The sequence below is a fragment of the Mustelus asterias genome, chromosome 11 (assembly GCF_964213995.1).
Source record: "Mustelus asterias chromosome 11, sMusAst1.hap1.1, whole genome shotgun sequence".
NCBI lineage: Eukaryota > Metazoa > Chordata > Chondrichthyes > Carcharhiniformes > Triakidae > Mustelus > Mustelus asterias.
Window position 1 is genome coordinate 40127047 of NC_135811.1, and position 15398 is coordinate 40142444.

Below are 15398 nucleotides of genomic sequence, written 5' to 3' on the forward strand. Positions count from 1 at the left end.
GTCGAATGAGCAACATTATATCATGCCTCAGCATTGCTGTCTGGAATACTGATGTTGTGCTTACATTTGCCAGTAAGAATTGCTGATACATCCAAATTCTACTTTGCAGCTGAGGACTACGTTGAATGCGGGAAAATATAATGTGCTGTGCTTTATCTTTCTTTTCAAAGGTGGAAGTGAAAATGTAGATGAAAGGCGAGGGGGAAGAGAAGTCTCCAGCTTTGGAACGGAGAGTTCTCTGTCTGGGTTTTTGCCCTCTGGAACACAGCAGCACACAATGTCAAAGAAGGGTGCTGGCGGTCGAGCGAAGGGAGACAAGCCTGATGCCTCAGCTGCTTTGCAAGCTGCCAATGAGGACCTCAGGGCCAAACTGACTGACATTCAAATCGAGCTTCAGCAAGAAAAGAGTAAGGTGTGCATTGTCCTTTTCCTAATCATTGTTATTTCAAATAGATTATCGCCAAATCAGGCAGCGACATAGAAGCCTGTGATAAATGATCTGATATGGGAATTGCTGCAAATGTAACAGATCCTTGGTATGAATCAAATAAGTTCTGTACTTCTCCAAATACCTGTAATCTATGGAAAATTCCATGGCTCTTAATTCATTGGATGATTGGTTGCTCATTGCAGTCCATTAAACTAAAATTCCAATACCGTCAAGAACTGCAAAAGCATTTAAATAAAATATTAATAGGCTACAATTCTGGGAAATTTCAGGAGTCAAAGGTCTTGATGTAATTCACATACACATGCTGAGGCCATCAGTTTCGTACTCAGATGGTCACTGAAGTGCACATGTGTCTCTGGTGGAGGGGTGGGGGTAAAAGACCTGACAGATCTGCCTTCTTCAGGGGAGTGAGGTGACACACGATACGTGCCCCAAGGCTGGTAAGAACAGGAAATCCCCCAGACCCAGGTCGTTGGTCTAGTAATTCAAAAGCCTGGACCAATGATCTGCAGGTATGAGTTGAAATACCCCTATGGCAGCTGGGGAATTTAAATTCGGTGAATCCATTTTTAACAGTGACTGTGAAACTTTTGTAAATCCCATCTGATTCACTCGTGTCCTCTATGGAAGGAAATCTGCCCACCTGACCCATTCTGGCCGACACATAAGACTATAAGATAGAGGCGCAGAATTAAGCCATTCAATTCTTCGAGTCTGTTCCACGTTTCAATCATGGTTGATAAGTTTCTCAACCCCATTCTCCTGCCTTTTCCCCGTAACCTTTGGTCCCCTTACCAATCAAGACCCTATCTATCTCAGTTTTAATGACTCAATGACATGTAGTACCAATTACCCTCTGAAATACCATGGCAAGCCACTCATCTGAATCAATCCACTTCAAAAAATTCCAAAATGAAACACAAATGGATGGACTGTTCGGAATTAACCAGACATGACACAGGAATAGACAGTTCAGTCAGTCTGCAACCTCCTTCTGTCAAAACTGGGAGAGTCATCACAGACTACTCAAGCAACAGCCTGCCATTGTGGCACTCACAGAATTCTACCTTTTAGCCAGTGTACCAGACTCCCCCATCACCATCCCTTGGTATATCCTGATCCATCGGCAGGATAGACCCATCAGAGGTGACAACACAATGCTACACAGCTGGGAGGGAATTGTCCTGGGAGCCCTCAACATTGACTCTGGGTACAATGAAGTCTCACTGCATCAGATCAAACATGCACAAGAAAATTTCCTGCTGATTACCACCGACCATCCTTCCTCAGCTGATGAATGAGTACTCTTCCATTTTGCACATTCACACCACTTGAAAGAAATAGTATAGGCACAGAATGTATTCCAGATCAACTTGCTGCATGACAAAATTTCCATCTTCCCTTCAGTCTTTTTGCCAATTCTCTTAAATCTGTTTTTTCTCGTTACCGTCTTTCCTGCCAGCGAGAGACTATTTTTTCTTTTCTACTCTAACAATGCCCCTCATGATTTTGCACAGTTCTATTAAATCTCCCCATAACCGAGAACAAACCGAGACTCACTGGGTGCAATTTTACTGCCGTTTCATGCCACAATCACACTGCAGTGAAGACGGAGAATTTGGCGACAAGCCAAATCTCTGTTCATTGTAGCAGGATAAGAAAACCCCGCTGACGTGAATGGTCGGAAAATTCCGGCCACTTTCTCTCCATTTGATCCCCTTTGTGAGTGGGATGTGACCACCTTATTTTTCAGCTCCAACCTCACCTTGGCAATATCTCAGAGATGATCTAATTGAGGGTGACATTTTAAATCCGTGGCACTTAAATAAATGCCAATCTTGCTTAGGCTGAATGTCATAAACATAGCGTGCCCAAATAAAATATGCATACATGTGAAATATATGACAGTTCTCAAAGGTATAACATTCAGGACGTGTTGATGTTGACATGTGTAAAATACTCTGAGTTACCCAATAACGATACTGTTTACTTAACCTGATTTGAACTAAAAATGTATTTGCGCCTGTTCTTTTTACTTCTTTTCTCTAAAAGAAAACACATTGATCGATTCTCAATTAGACATGTTTGCTTTTACAAATGATGAATTTAGTTCTCACCACTTACTCTTTGTATTGTATACACTTATGTGAATGGGAGGATACATTGCATTGCCCACCCAACATGTGGCACGATGGCACAGTGGTTAGCTCTGCTGCCTCACAGTGCCAGGGATCCAGGTTTGATTCCCGGCTTGGGTCACTGGCTGTGCGGTGTTTGCACGTTCTCCAGTTTCGGCGTAGGTTTCCTCCGGATACTCTGGTTTCCTCCCACAGTCCAAAAGACATGCTGGTTAGGTGCTTTGGCCATGCTAAATTCTCCCTCCGTGTACCCAAACAGGTGCCAGAGTGTGGCAACTAGGGGAATTTCACAGTAACTTCATTGCAGTGTCAATGTAAGCCTACTTGTGACACTAAATAAACTTAAACTTTTACATATATGTTCTGCACCATAAGTGTTAATTTTCTGAATGCAGCTCCTAGCATTCGGAAAATAGGTCCTCGAGTTTTCTTGCTTTAATTTTATCAGGTTATCTTGATCAATGTTTTATTGTATTCCCTCTGAAAGAGGAAAATAAGGTTGGTGCATCAGTTTAGAGAGTGATCAATTACATAGGAACAGGGGGCAGCCATTTAGCCCATCGATCCTGTTCCTTCATTCAATTAGATCATGACTAATTTGTATTTTAATCTTAATTAACTGACTTTGTTCCACATTCCTTTGCACCTTAACATAACAATATTCATAACTCCTCGGGGAACTATTGACAGCTCAGTACAAATTAACAAGTTCCTTGGCAAATAGCAAGTAAATGATAAATTAGTCTCTTTCATGGTGCAACATAAAAGATGGCATGTCAAAAGTTGGCTCCTAGGACTACTATTGACCAGAAATGTAACTGGATTAGGCATAGTTACATAGTTACATAGAAATGTAACCGGACTGTGGCCAGAATCTTGCCACCGTTCTCGCTGCAGTGAACGGAGATTTGGCTGGACGCCAAATTCTCCAACCTCGCTGCAGCGGGAACGTGCCGTGAACGGCAGGTAAGATTGTGCCCTGTGATTACAAGAACAGATCAGAGGATGGGAATTCTGTGGTGAGCAACTCACCTCCTGACTCCCAAATGCCTCTTCCATATATCTGTAAGGCACAAGTCAAGAGTGAGATTGAATACTCTCCACTTACCTGGATGATTGCTGCTCCAACAGCACTCAAGATATTTTACACCTTCCAGGACAAAGCAGCCTGCTTGCTTAGCACCCCTTCCACCACCTCCATGACCATCGGTGGCATGTTGGCACAGTAGTAAACACTGCTGCCTCACAGTTCCAGGGATCTGGGTTCAATTCCGGCCTTAGGTGACCCCAGCTTCCTCCCATAATTCAAATATGGGCAGGTTAAGTGGATTGCCCAAGCTAAATTTCCCTTCAGTGTCCAAAAGTGTGTAGGTTGGATGGATTAGCAGTGGTGAATGTGTGGAGTTACAGAGATAGGGCAGCGCAGAGGGCCTGATTAAGATACGCTGTCAGAGAGGCAGTGCAGACGCAATGGTCTGAATGGACTCTTCTGCACTGTAGGGATTCTATTCTATAACCAGCACACAATAGCAGCAGTGTGTCCAATTATAAGACTCAGCAGCAAATTGCAAAGACTCCTGACAGTACCTTCAAGCCTGCAATCTTTGCCACCTAGAAGGACAAAGGCAGCAGACACATGGGAACATCACCACCTATATGTTTCCCTCCATGTCACTCACCATCCTGACATGGAACTACATTGTCATCCCTCCTCTGTTGCTCAGTCAAAATCCTGGAACTCCCTTCCTAACAACACGGTGGTGTACTTACACTGCATGGACTGCATCAGTTCAAGAAGATGGCACACCACCATCTTCTCAAAGGCAATTAGGAATGGGCAGCAAATGCTGGCCTAGCCAGCAACATTCATGAAATGAAAAAAGTAAAAATAATGTTAAAGAAATTAGCAGGTACCTGAACGACATTGGGCTTTAATACACCTACCTGCCTAATTCTGGGTGACAACAATTTCTGTATTCCATAAGTTACCAAGGAGTCAGTTATAGAAGTTGGTAAATGAGCTAGCATCTATCATAGACATGACTCCACTAGGTCACCGCGCTTTATCTTTTTGTCTCTAGTTTATTCCCAGGCTTGCCTTGCTGCATTAGTGAATGTACAGGCCACACGTGTATTCAACAGTTAACCAAAGTGGTGCAGAATGTGAAGAGCTACGGCGTTTGGGGACTGTAAAACAGAACAGGGTAGTGGGAGTACCACTTCTTGGAGTTAGCTTGGTGCTTCACATGGCATTGTCCCCCTTATGCAAGGTATCCAAAAAACCCTCTTCCAAACTCATTTGTATTCCTTTCTTCAATGTGAATCGTTGTTCTTGAGTTATGTGCCACCTTTTCAGAAGCAAAAAAAAATCTTGAAATGTAATTGAAGGAGCACAAATGCAGGGACAGAATGTGCCCAATCTCAAGCTCATCTTGGGTATCAGTAAGTGATTTTACATTTAAAGAGAAGTAAAGTAATGCTGATACAAAAACAAGAAGCAAAAACTGAAATTGCGGCAGGAGCTAATTAGTATTGTAATGATTTGATGTGTAAATCCGTGGAAAATGTGGTGACAACAGCAAGGTGGAGCTCAAACATGTGTCTTGCTTAAGTATAGGCATCTATGAAATGCTATGGAAAAACTAGATTGTGTGAATCCGTGGCATGGATAAGCTGTAAATGTTGGCTCACCTGACAGACGTTTTGTGGCAAGCAATCTTAAGCCATAAACATGGCACATGATATGTTTGGATAGTCTTACTTTGCCAGATTCCTGAAACGGTATGTGTTCCCAAGCTCTGCCACCTCTGGGCAGAATGGTTCAATGCACATTCTGAATAAAGCCCACATTATTAGTACCCAGTGATTGCAGAAATTCCTTTGCCATTTCATGACTCCGTGTGCCCTTAGATACCACACAGTTTTACAAGCCATGTTTTACTTCTATCTTTGCTGTAACTTCTGATGGAGCGGCAATTGAACTGGATTGTTACTCTCTTTGAAAGTTTTTATCCTGGAATCCTATCTTGCCCAACATTCTGACTCAGGGCCTTGTGGGGGTGCAGGCAAGGGGGAAATGTTGGAGGTTTCAGATTGGGTCCAGCCTTGTGGGGAGTTTGAGTTGGGCCTGGTGACGGCAGGTATGAGGGGTTGGGGACATAGCATTCAGGCTTGGTGGGGGTCCCATTGGTCTGGGGGAGTCCCATGGGAGGGTAGGTGGGTGGGGTTGGGTGTCCCCTGGGGGTGTGAGGGGGCTTGTAAGGGAGGTGTGGAGGGTGTTACTGTGGGGAGGGGGTGTCCCCTGGACGTTCAGGGGTATAAGGGGAGCCCCGTGATGGGGGTAGTTAGCTGGGATGTGGGGACAGTCCCCTGGGAGTTCAGGGGTGGGAGGGGAGTCCCTTGGGGGATGGGGTCAGTGTGGGACTGTGCAATAGTTAACCAGAAGTTAGAAGAGGTTTTAACTCTTCTAACTTCTGCTGGGTAACAATTGGTGTAACACAGTCAGAACCATCCGAAATTTGAAATTTAAATTGCGTTTTCAGATGGTTCTGAGGGCAGGGGAATTAACCTTGGGAAATGTGCACTTCCCAGGCCATTGCCATTCAAACCTCACCTAGGAATGTTTGGGAAATGGGGTGTCGCTCCTGCATGTTTAGGGTACCCACAATACGATGCCTGAAGCTCGGAGGTTACGATCCATTATTTTTAAAACAGTTATAGCCGATTGGAAGGCTAATGAAATATTTTCCCCTGTTTGTGGTCGCTTTCTTTTCAGTGGACACCTCCCATTAATTTTCCCAGCAGCATCAAATGGCTGCGGCATTGTATCTCGGCACTTCCTTTGCCTGCGTGAATTCAGCCGGAAGCTTGTGTCTTTTAGAAATGCTAATTGTGATGTACGGTAGTTTGTCAATACCCCTAATGCTTCTATGGATGGATAGCAAGAATTATGCTGACACACTACTACCAGAAGCCTGGGTATGCATTTTTATATAGTGAGACATAAAGTGATGCATAGGAAATATCATGAGCAAATGTAGCAGAAGAAATTATTCCTATCTGTACATTGGAAAGGGACAGATAATAACATGATGTAAAATATATTTAAATTCAAACAATAATAAATAACACTTAGTTTACCAGGTCCATAAAAAAATCTACGCCTGCACTGCACCAGACTGTAATTGAAGGAGCGTTCTTCATTAATAGACTATCTCAGCCTCAGGGAGGGCGCTGCTTACAGTGCTTAGTTAATGCTGAGGTGAATTGAACCAATGATAGCCGGAATTGTCCAACCTCACCCATGGCTGCAGTGAATGGAGCTTTGGCTGAGCGCCAAATTCCCCGTTCTTACTGGCAGTGGTGGTGAGTGAACAAGACCAGAAGATCCTGGCCAATGTGTCCACTCCAGAGTGATGTGATGTTTATGCGCGTCAGCGCAATGAGCTACAAGCACAATCTTCCATTTACACTCTTAAGGAAACAGGAATGTCAACATGCAGAAAAAAAGTCCTAAGACTGAAGTACCTCCTCGTGTCTATAAACACTACAGACCATCGGAGCAGTGCCAGAATCCTTCCAAGAAACAAATTTAATTGAAGTTCTAGACTATAAACAAGAATAATGGACATAATTTAATTGTTATTTCAGGATTATAACATTATAACAAAAAATATTTATGGAGATGTTACTGGGACTGGAAGGTTTGAATTATAAGGAGAGGCTGGACAGGCTGGGACTAGGAGGCTGAGGGATGACCATATAGAGGTTTATAAAATCATGAGGGGCATAGATAAGGTGAATAGCCAATGTCTTTTCCCCAGGGTAGGTGAGTCCAAAACTAGGGGGCATAGGTTTAAGGTGAGAGGGGTAAGGTTTAAAAGGGACCCAAAGGGCAACTTTTCCATACAGAGGGTGGTGCGTATGTGGAATGAGCTGCCAGAGGAGATGGTAGAGGCGAGTACAGTTACAACATTCGAAAGATATTTGGACAGGCACATGGATAGGAAAGGTGATATGAGCCAAACACAGGCAAATGGGACGAGTTCAGTTGAGGAAACCTGATCGGCATGGATGAGTTGGGCCGAAGGGCCTGTTTCCATGCTGTATATCTCTATGACTCTAGTCGGTTTATGTATGTTCATTCCCTTTCTCTTACAGTATTTTTTAAAACCCAAACTTGATCTAACCGAGTCGATAATTCACAATTTTATACAGTAATTTTTTTCCTTGATGTTGCACTGTACAGTAGAGGTTGGCCTTTCACCTAGTTTATTCAATGATAAAAGTGGCTCTGCGTTACTGCGTGAGGGTGGAACATTCTGCTCCCACCAGCAGCAGGAATCGTGGTAGCTGGTGGAGCAAGATTTGCTGGGAGGGCAAAAAACAGCTTCCTAATGTCAGGAAATCAGTTTGGAATCATGTTCTCACGACTTTCATGGTGGCTTAAAGATGGATCGAGCGTTTTGTGTATCTATATTTGGAACAGCATTTGCATCTCATGAATGCTCATTAATAGCCCAACACACTAGAATCTTGTCTCCCTCCCTCCTTCAAAGTTAGCTAGTGGAAATTTAGAATATTATTTTTCATGACTATACATAAATAGCGTGCACTTGGCAGGGTAGCTTCCTTCCTGGTATCTCAGGGCAGTAAATGCTGCTTTCCCCTTCCTTTCTGAGTGTCACTGAGAGATATCGTAAAAGCAAAATACTGTGGATGCTGGAAATCTTCAGAGCTCTGAAGGAGAGTCGTACGGACGTGAACTGTTCCTCTCCACAGACGCTGCCAGACCTGCTGGGTTTTTCCAGCACTTTCTATTTTTATTAAGGAGAGATATCAGCTGCCTGTCATGCAAGTTGAGCCGAGGCTAAGCACAAGGGAGGGTGAGATCGAACCAGGACTGAAGTGGGGAGTCAGGGAGCAGAGTGGAAAGTGAATGGCTGTCCGGCTGCCATTCAAATATGGTGCCTGGACGTTGAAGCCTCTGAAGTGACAGCGTGGCGGGTCACTTCCTGCCCTCCCCACCATGAGATTCGATGCATTCCTCGCAGCAGTATGATTTTATTAGTTGAACAGCACAAAATTTCATGGAAGTCAGGATGAATTTCGCTTTCGCCCCTTGTCTTAGTCTCTAGAATGGAAAATTCTGCCCATAGTTTACACAGATGTGATACGAAGGCATAATATATACTATGTAGAATTTTTAGAATATATAGAATAAAAACAGACATTTGGTGCCACAGATCCTTTATTTTATTTGATCAGGCAATGTGAGCATCACTGGCAAAGCAAGGATTTCTTGCCCATTCCTAATTGCCCTTGAGAAGGAAGTGGCGGGCTACCTTCATGAACTGCTGCAGTCCATGTGGTGTACGTACACCCACAGTGCTGTTAGGGAGAGAGTTCCTGGATTTTGACCCAGCAACAATGATGTGAATGAGATATAACTCCAAGTCAGGATGGTGTGTGGCTAGGAGGGGAACTTGCAAGTAGTGGTGTTCCCCTGAGTCTGCTGTCCTTGTCATTCTAGGATGTAGAAATTGCAGGTTTGGGAGGTACTGTTGCAGGAGCCTTGGCAAGTGGCTGTGGTGCATCTTGTAGGTTGTACATACTGCAGTTACAGTGTGCCAGTGGTGAAGGATGGGAGTTTAAAGTGATGGATGGGGTCCCAACCTACTGGACTGTTATGTGTTGGATGATGTCAAGCTTTTTGAGTATCATTAAAGCTGCACCCATCGAGGCAAATGGAGAATTTTCCATCACACTTCTGACTTGTGCCTTGGTAGATGATAGACATGCTTCGGAGAGTCAGGAGGTGAGTTAGTAGCCTCAGAATTCCCAGTCCTTGAACCACTCTGAAGTCACAGTATTTATTGGATTAGTGCAGTTCAGTTTCTTGTCAACTGTAACTCTTAGGATGTTGATAGTGTGAGTTTGCAGTGAAGAAAATGCCATTAAATGTAAAGGGGATATGATTTAGTTCTTGCTTGTTGGAGATTTTGATTTGATTTATTATTGTCACATGTATTCGTACACAGTGAAAAGTATTGTTTCTTGCACGCTATACAGACAAAGCATATTGTACATAGAGAAGGAAAGGAGAGGGTGCAGAATGTAATGTTACAGTCATAGTTAGTGTGTAGAGAAAGATCAATTTAATATAAAGTAGGTCCATTCAAAAGTCTGATGGCAGCAAGGAAGAAGTTGTTCTTGAGTCAGTTGCTACGTGACTTCAGACTTTTGTATCTTTTTCCCAATGGAAGAAGGTGGGAGAGAGTATGTCCAGGGTGCATGAGGTCCATGATTATGCTGGCTGCTTTTCCGAGGCATCGAGAAATGTAGATAGAGTCAATGGATGGGAGGCTGGTTTGCGTGATGGACTGGGCATTGTTCATTGGACTGCTCTGTCCAAGACCACAAGAAACCTCAAAGAGAACTCTTTGAGGTTTCTTGTGGTCTTGGACAGAGCAGGAGTCATACCAAGCTGTGGTGCATCTGTAGAAGTTGGTGAGAGTCGTAGCAGATATGGCAAATTTCCTTAGTCTCCTGAGAAGGTAGAGGCGTCGATGGGCTTTCTTAACTATAGTGTCGGTGTGGAGGGACCAGGACAGGTTATTGGTGATCTAGGTACCTAGAAACTTGAAGTTCGTGACCATTTCCACTTCATCCTCGTTGATGGAGACAGGGGCATGTCCTCCACTACACTTCCTGAAGTCGATGACCATCTCCATCGTTTTACTGACATTGAGGGAGAGATTATTGTTGTCCACCAGTTCACCAGATTCTCTATCTCTTTCCTGTACTCTGTCTAATCATTGTTTGAGATCCAACCCACCAGGGTGGTGTCATCAGCTAACTTGAAAATCAAGTTGGAGGGGAATTTGGCCACACAGTCATAGGTGTGTAGGAAGTATAGTAAATGGCTGAGCACACAGCCTTGTTGCCGACCAGTGTTGAGGATGATCATGGAGGAGGTGTTGTTGCTTATCATCACTGATATCCGCTGGTTAGGTGCATTGGCCATGCTAAACTCTCCCTCAGTGTACCCGAACAGGTGCGGAGTGTGGCAACTCGGGACTTTCACAGTAACTTCATTGTGGTGTTAAAGTAAAGTTTATTTAATAGTCACAAGTAAGGCTTACATTAACACTGCATTGAAGTTACTGTGAAATTCCCCTAATCGTCTCAGACTGGCGCCTGTTCAGGTCAATGCACCTAACCAGCACGTCTTTCAGACAGTGGGAGGAAACCGGAGCACCCAGAGGAAATCCATGCAGACACAGGGAGAATGTGCAAACTCCACTCAGACAGTAACCCAAGCCGGCAATCGAACCTGGGTCCCTGGCGCTGTGAGGCAGCAGTGCTAACCACTGTGCCACTGTGCTGCCCACAATGTAAGCCTATTTGTGACACTAATAAATAAACTAAAACTTAAAACTGAATTAAACAAAATGCTATTCATTGTTTGTGTTATGAAAGACCTTTGAAAATAGTTGGTTAACAATCAGGTTAAAGGTTATGAAGGAGGTCAAATGATAACGGTGATCAAATACTGCATTACAGTTTCAGCAGCTTAAAGAAATTGTATGCCTGATCTTGCCGATGTGTTACCTATCTATCTACATTAGCTCTCTTCCCAAAGGCAGGTCTGACTCACAGCGACACAGTCTCCACCACAGGTAGGTCATGGAGGCAGATCCCAAATCCATCCCAACCAGATTGGGGATCAAACCTTGTGCTGTTGGCACTAACCTGAGGCACACTGGTCTTTCCAGCCGATTGAGCCAATCAGCTCCTTGAAGGGTCTGGGTTTCTGCAGCAACATACACTTCTATAAGTATGTTGTAGCCTGGATAGTGAGAGTAGAGACTTTAAAGATCTATACCATTGTACCACTGTTAATGTGCTAATTGACCAACAAGTTCAGGGAATTAAGAGATAAGCCATGAGTTGCAAATCTCCAGAATTTGCTGGTTGATTCAAGCCACTCTGCACCAGTTGGCCTTTCTGTTCCTTTAGGTTCCAGATGCCACATTGCCCTTGCCACACAATTATCAGATCACACTCGTAGACAGTTAGGGCACAAAAGTTTTTGAATTTGAAGGGTGCAAAGTAATGCCTAATTAAATGCTTGTGCTTCAAGATGCTCCACTTTAGCAAGAGCCAATCTTATATTTCTTGAATACATCTGAGAAGGGTTCAACGTGTTGTCATCTGACAAGTTTGTAAAGCTGACATTAAGAAACTTGAGGAAATAGTAAGAATGCTTTATTTTCTTAGCGATTAAAAATTGAGTAGATTCTGTGATTGGAAAAGTATTGGGCCTAATAAAAGCAAAATACCGTGGATGCTGGAAAGCTTCAGAGCTCTGAAGTAGAGTTATATGGACGTGAAATGTTCCTCTCCACAGTCGCTGCCAGACCTGCTGGGTTTTTCCAGCATTTTCTGTTTTTATTATGGATAATACCATTAACTGGGACCACTCAAAATTCCAGGAAAATTTCAACATAAATATTACTGTTCAATGGAAAATGCTGCCATTTACATATCTATTTCAAAAAAATGAAGCAAGCTGCCTTCATTATGATAAGTGCTGCAAAATTGTGAACATGTCAATGAAGCATTTCCTTGGCTGTATTTATGTTGTCTTACTTTCCTTCTATATCTAATGTACTCTTCAAACAAATGGAAATACCGCAGCTAGATCATTCTGAAATCAAATGATTGTTACAAAAGGACATAAAGTAATTTAGTTTTATGTTTGAAGATACAAGGACTCATTCTAAAAAAATATGTGGGTTCATTGTGTTATGTTCTTCAGGTTGCCAAATTGGAACGAGAGAAAAATCAAGAAGGAAGGCTGATCAGAGAGCAAGAGCAACACAAGCACATTGTGCTGGTAACTGAACTCAAAGCCAAACTCCACGAAGAGAAAATGAAGGAGCTTCAGTCTGTGCGAGAGTCTCTGTTAAGGCAACATGAAGGTGAGCTTTTCCGAATCATCAAAATAAAAGATAACGAGAACCAGAGACTTCAGGCACTTGTTAACGCTCTGCGTGATGGGGCGGCTGACAAAGTTAAAACAATGCTTTATAATGAAGCTAAAGAAGAGGCCAAGAAGGCGTTTGAGTTTGAGAAAACCAAACTGCAACAAGAGATCTCCGATTTGAAGGGGGCTAAAAAACACATGGAAGAAGCGTTGAGTCAGGCTATTCATGCTGACAAGATGAAGGCTGCAGAGATACGAAGTGTGTACCACCTGCACCAAGAAGAAATCTCCAGGATAAAGAGAGACTGTGAAAGGGAGATTCGTAGGCTGGTACGTATCGATTTCTTAACATAGCAAATATTGCTGGCAAATGTATGTTTGATCAGTAAGTTAGGTATAAAGATTGTTTCAGATGATGGAAAAATTGAGATTAACTGTCATTAACCCTTGGACCAATTTAACTATTTGAGGGTTGCAATAGCATTTAACCCCTCAACAATAAATACCGTATTATTCAGTTCGGTGACAATCACCCAGCGACAAATATCCTTGTGATTTCCTCAAAACAAGAAATCCTTTGAATATCCTTCTATGAAAATGTTGCAGTCTTTAGAAATTATATCACAAAGGATTGCAGTACATTTTGGACAGTTGCATGATTCAGTTAACAAAGATCTGTGTGCACTACGGCACGTTGCTTGGCAACAGTTGACAGTGCAATAAAAAAGAACACTAACTGTGAAATATAAGCCTGGAAATGACTTGGGATTTCAGAAAATGAATGCTTAATGCATTTTTATGATTTTTCTATGTCAGGTATTTTAATACAGATGTTAACCTGTTGATAGTTAAATGAGTTAATAGCTCCAACACAATAGTAGGCCAGCTAAGTATGTGTGTGCTAATGTTGCCAACAGTAATGCCTAGGCAATAATCTCCAGTAAGAGGTAAAGGGCGGAATGTTCTGGTCATTCATGGTCCGTTGCTGCAGCAAGTGAGGGTGGAGAATTTGGCGCTCAGCCAAATCTCTGTTCAGTGCAGCGGGACCAGAAAATTTCACTGGCGTGAACGGTCGGAGGTCCGTAATCCTAAATCACTTCAACTCTGTTTTCACAGTACACATTTCAACTCTTCTGTCTGTTGGTTGTTTTTATTTAAATATATGTTATGTGGTTCAATACATTTCTTCAATTCTAACTTTCTAAATATATATATTAATTTTCTTTGATTATTATATATTAACAACATGAACATTAAAAACTCAACACATTAATGGTTAATGGTAATTTAAACTTTAAATAATATAATGCATTTTGGCCAAGTTTTTGATCTATTTGACATTGCAATATATCTTCTATTGATTATTGCCAATAGTAAAATGTAATTAGTACACCTCCAATGCAGATGCTATTGATAATGTCCTGAGATTGTTTTTATCATAAAATGTAAGTTACTCTGCATCCACGAATATAAATGCAATGAAAGCTGCTGACAATCAGATCACTAACATAGCCTATTTATTTTCTTCTTTTCTGGAATTCGGAAGATAAGTTGTGGGAAAGATTGAGGATTACACTTTTTTTTCCATTGAAGTTTTCAATTACAAAGGAATTTTGAAACGTTTACCTGGAAAAATTGGTCATGATGGCAAATACCAGAGACACAAGATAAAACTGAAGAAGTTGGGAATAAACAGGAAAGACTGGCAGAACTGTTATTGTTACAGATTTGAAATTTTACCAGGGACTACCCCTGTGCTAAACTTCAACTCGAACATCATCAATGTGTAGAAAGTTTCTGTGAATCGAGAGTGGGGTTGGAGGGGAGAGGATCAATGGTTAGCACTGCTGCCTCGCAGCGGTAGGGACCCAGATTTGATTCTGTGTGGAGTTTGCATCTTCTCCCCGTGTCTCCGTGGGTTTCCTCCGGGTGCTCCGGTTGCCTCCCACACTCCAAAGATGTGCAGGTCAGGTGGATTGGAAATGCTAAATTGCCCCTTAGTGTCCAAAGATGTGTAGCATAGGTGGATTAGCCATGGTAAATGTGCGGGTATAGGGTGGAGGGCCTTGGATGCTCTTTCAGAGAGTTGGTGTAGACTCGATGGGCCGGATGGCCTCCATCTGCGCTGAAGGGTTCCTATGATCCTATGCAGAATGTTCTGTGAAGAGTAAGTGAGAACTTGGTTGGTCTATTGAGTTTGGGAAAATCGAGATGTTTCCCAGTTCGCCTTTTAATAGGCTAAAAAATCAATCAGTTGTGGAGTTATGTTTAAAATTGACCAATATTTTAGTAATAAAAACTCAAACTGTCTAGATCCCTGTTGGAAATGATGGTTACAGGGATGGTGGAGGAAGAACTTTGAAGGAAAGTACAATTTTCCTTCACAAGCCTATCAAGAAGGATTTAGTTTAACAACACCTTTGTATTAATACGTAGGAAACATCCAGCTTTCTTGACCACTTACTTAACAGTTTCTCATCACCTTATTATTAAATAAGAATTAGGAGTTAGGAACAAACTTTCCATGAGGAAATAAGTTATTAATTACATGAGGATAATACAGATAAAAGTATGGTATGGAGGAGTTGGAAATGACTACTAAAGCTGAAAATGTCTTGAAATATGAATTCAAACATCAATAAATGATACAATATCCATAAACTAATGATATAATTTGGGTTTGTATCCTTGAGCTCACAGCTAGCAGAGGAAGGGAAACAAAAATAGAAAATGCTGGAGAAACTCAGCCTGACAGCATCTGTGGAGGAAGAATAGATGACGAAGGGTCATCTGACTTGAAACGTTGGCTCTATTCCCT

General features: G+C 42.3%; 1 protein-coding gene across 18 annotated transcripts in view; it reads left to right on the forward strand.

Moving 5' to 3' along the window:
* Nucleotides 1-277: 277 nt before the first annotated feature.
* The window catches only part of jakmip3 (Janus kinase and microtubule interacting protein 3), a 133183-nt gene continuing 118062 nt past the window's right edge, over nt 278-15398 (forward strand). For all 18 annotated transcript variants that reach the window (XM_078224380.1, XM_078224378.1, XM_078224383.1 and 15 more), the window contains exons 1-2: nt 278-412; nt 12413-12910. In XM_078224380.1, the coding sequence (XP_078080506.1) occupies nt 278-412; nt 12413-12910 (633 nt within the window). The remainder of the gene's footprint in view (nt 413-12412; nt 12911-15398) is intronic.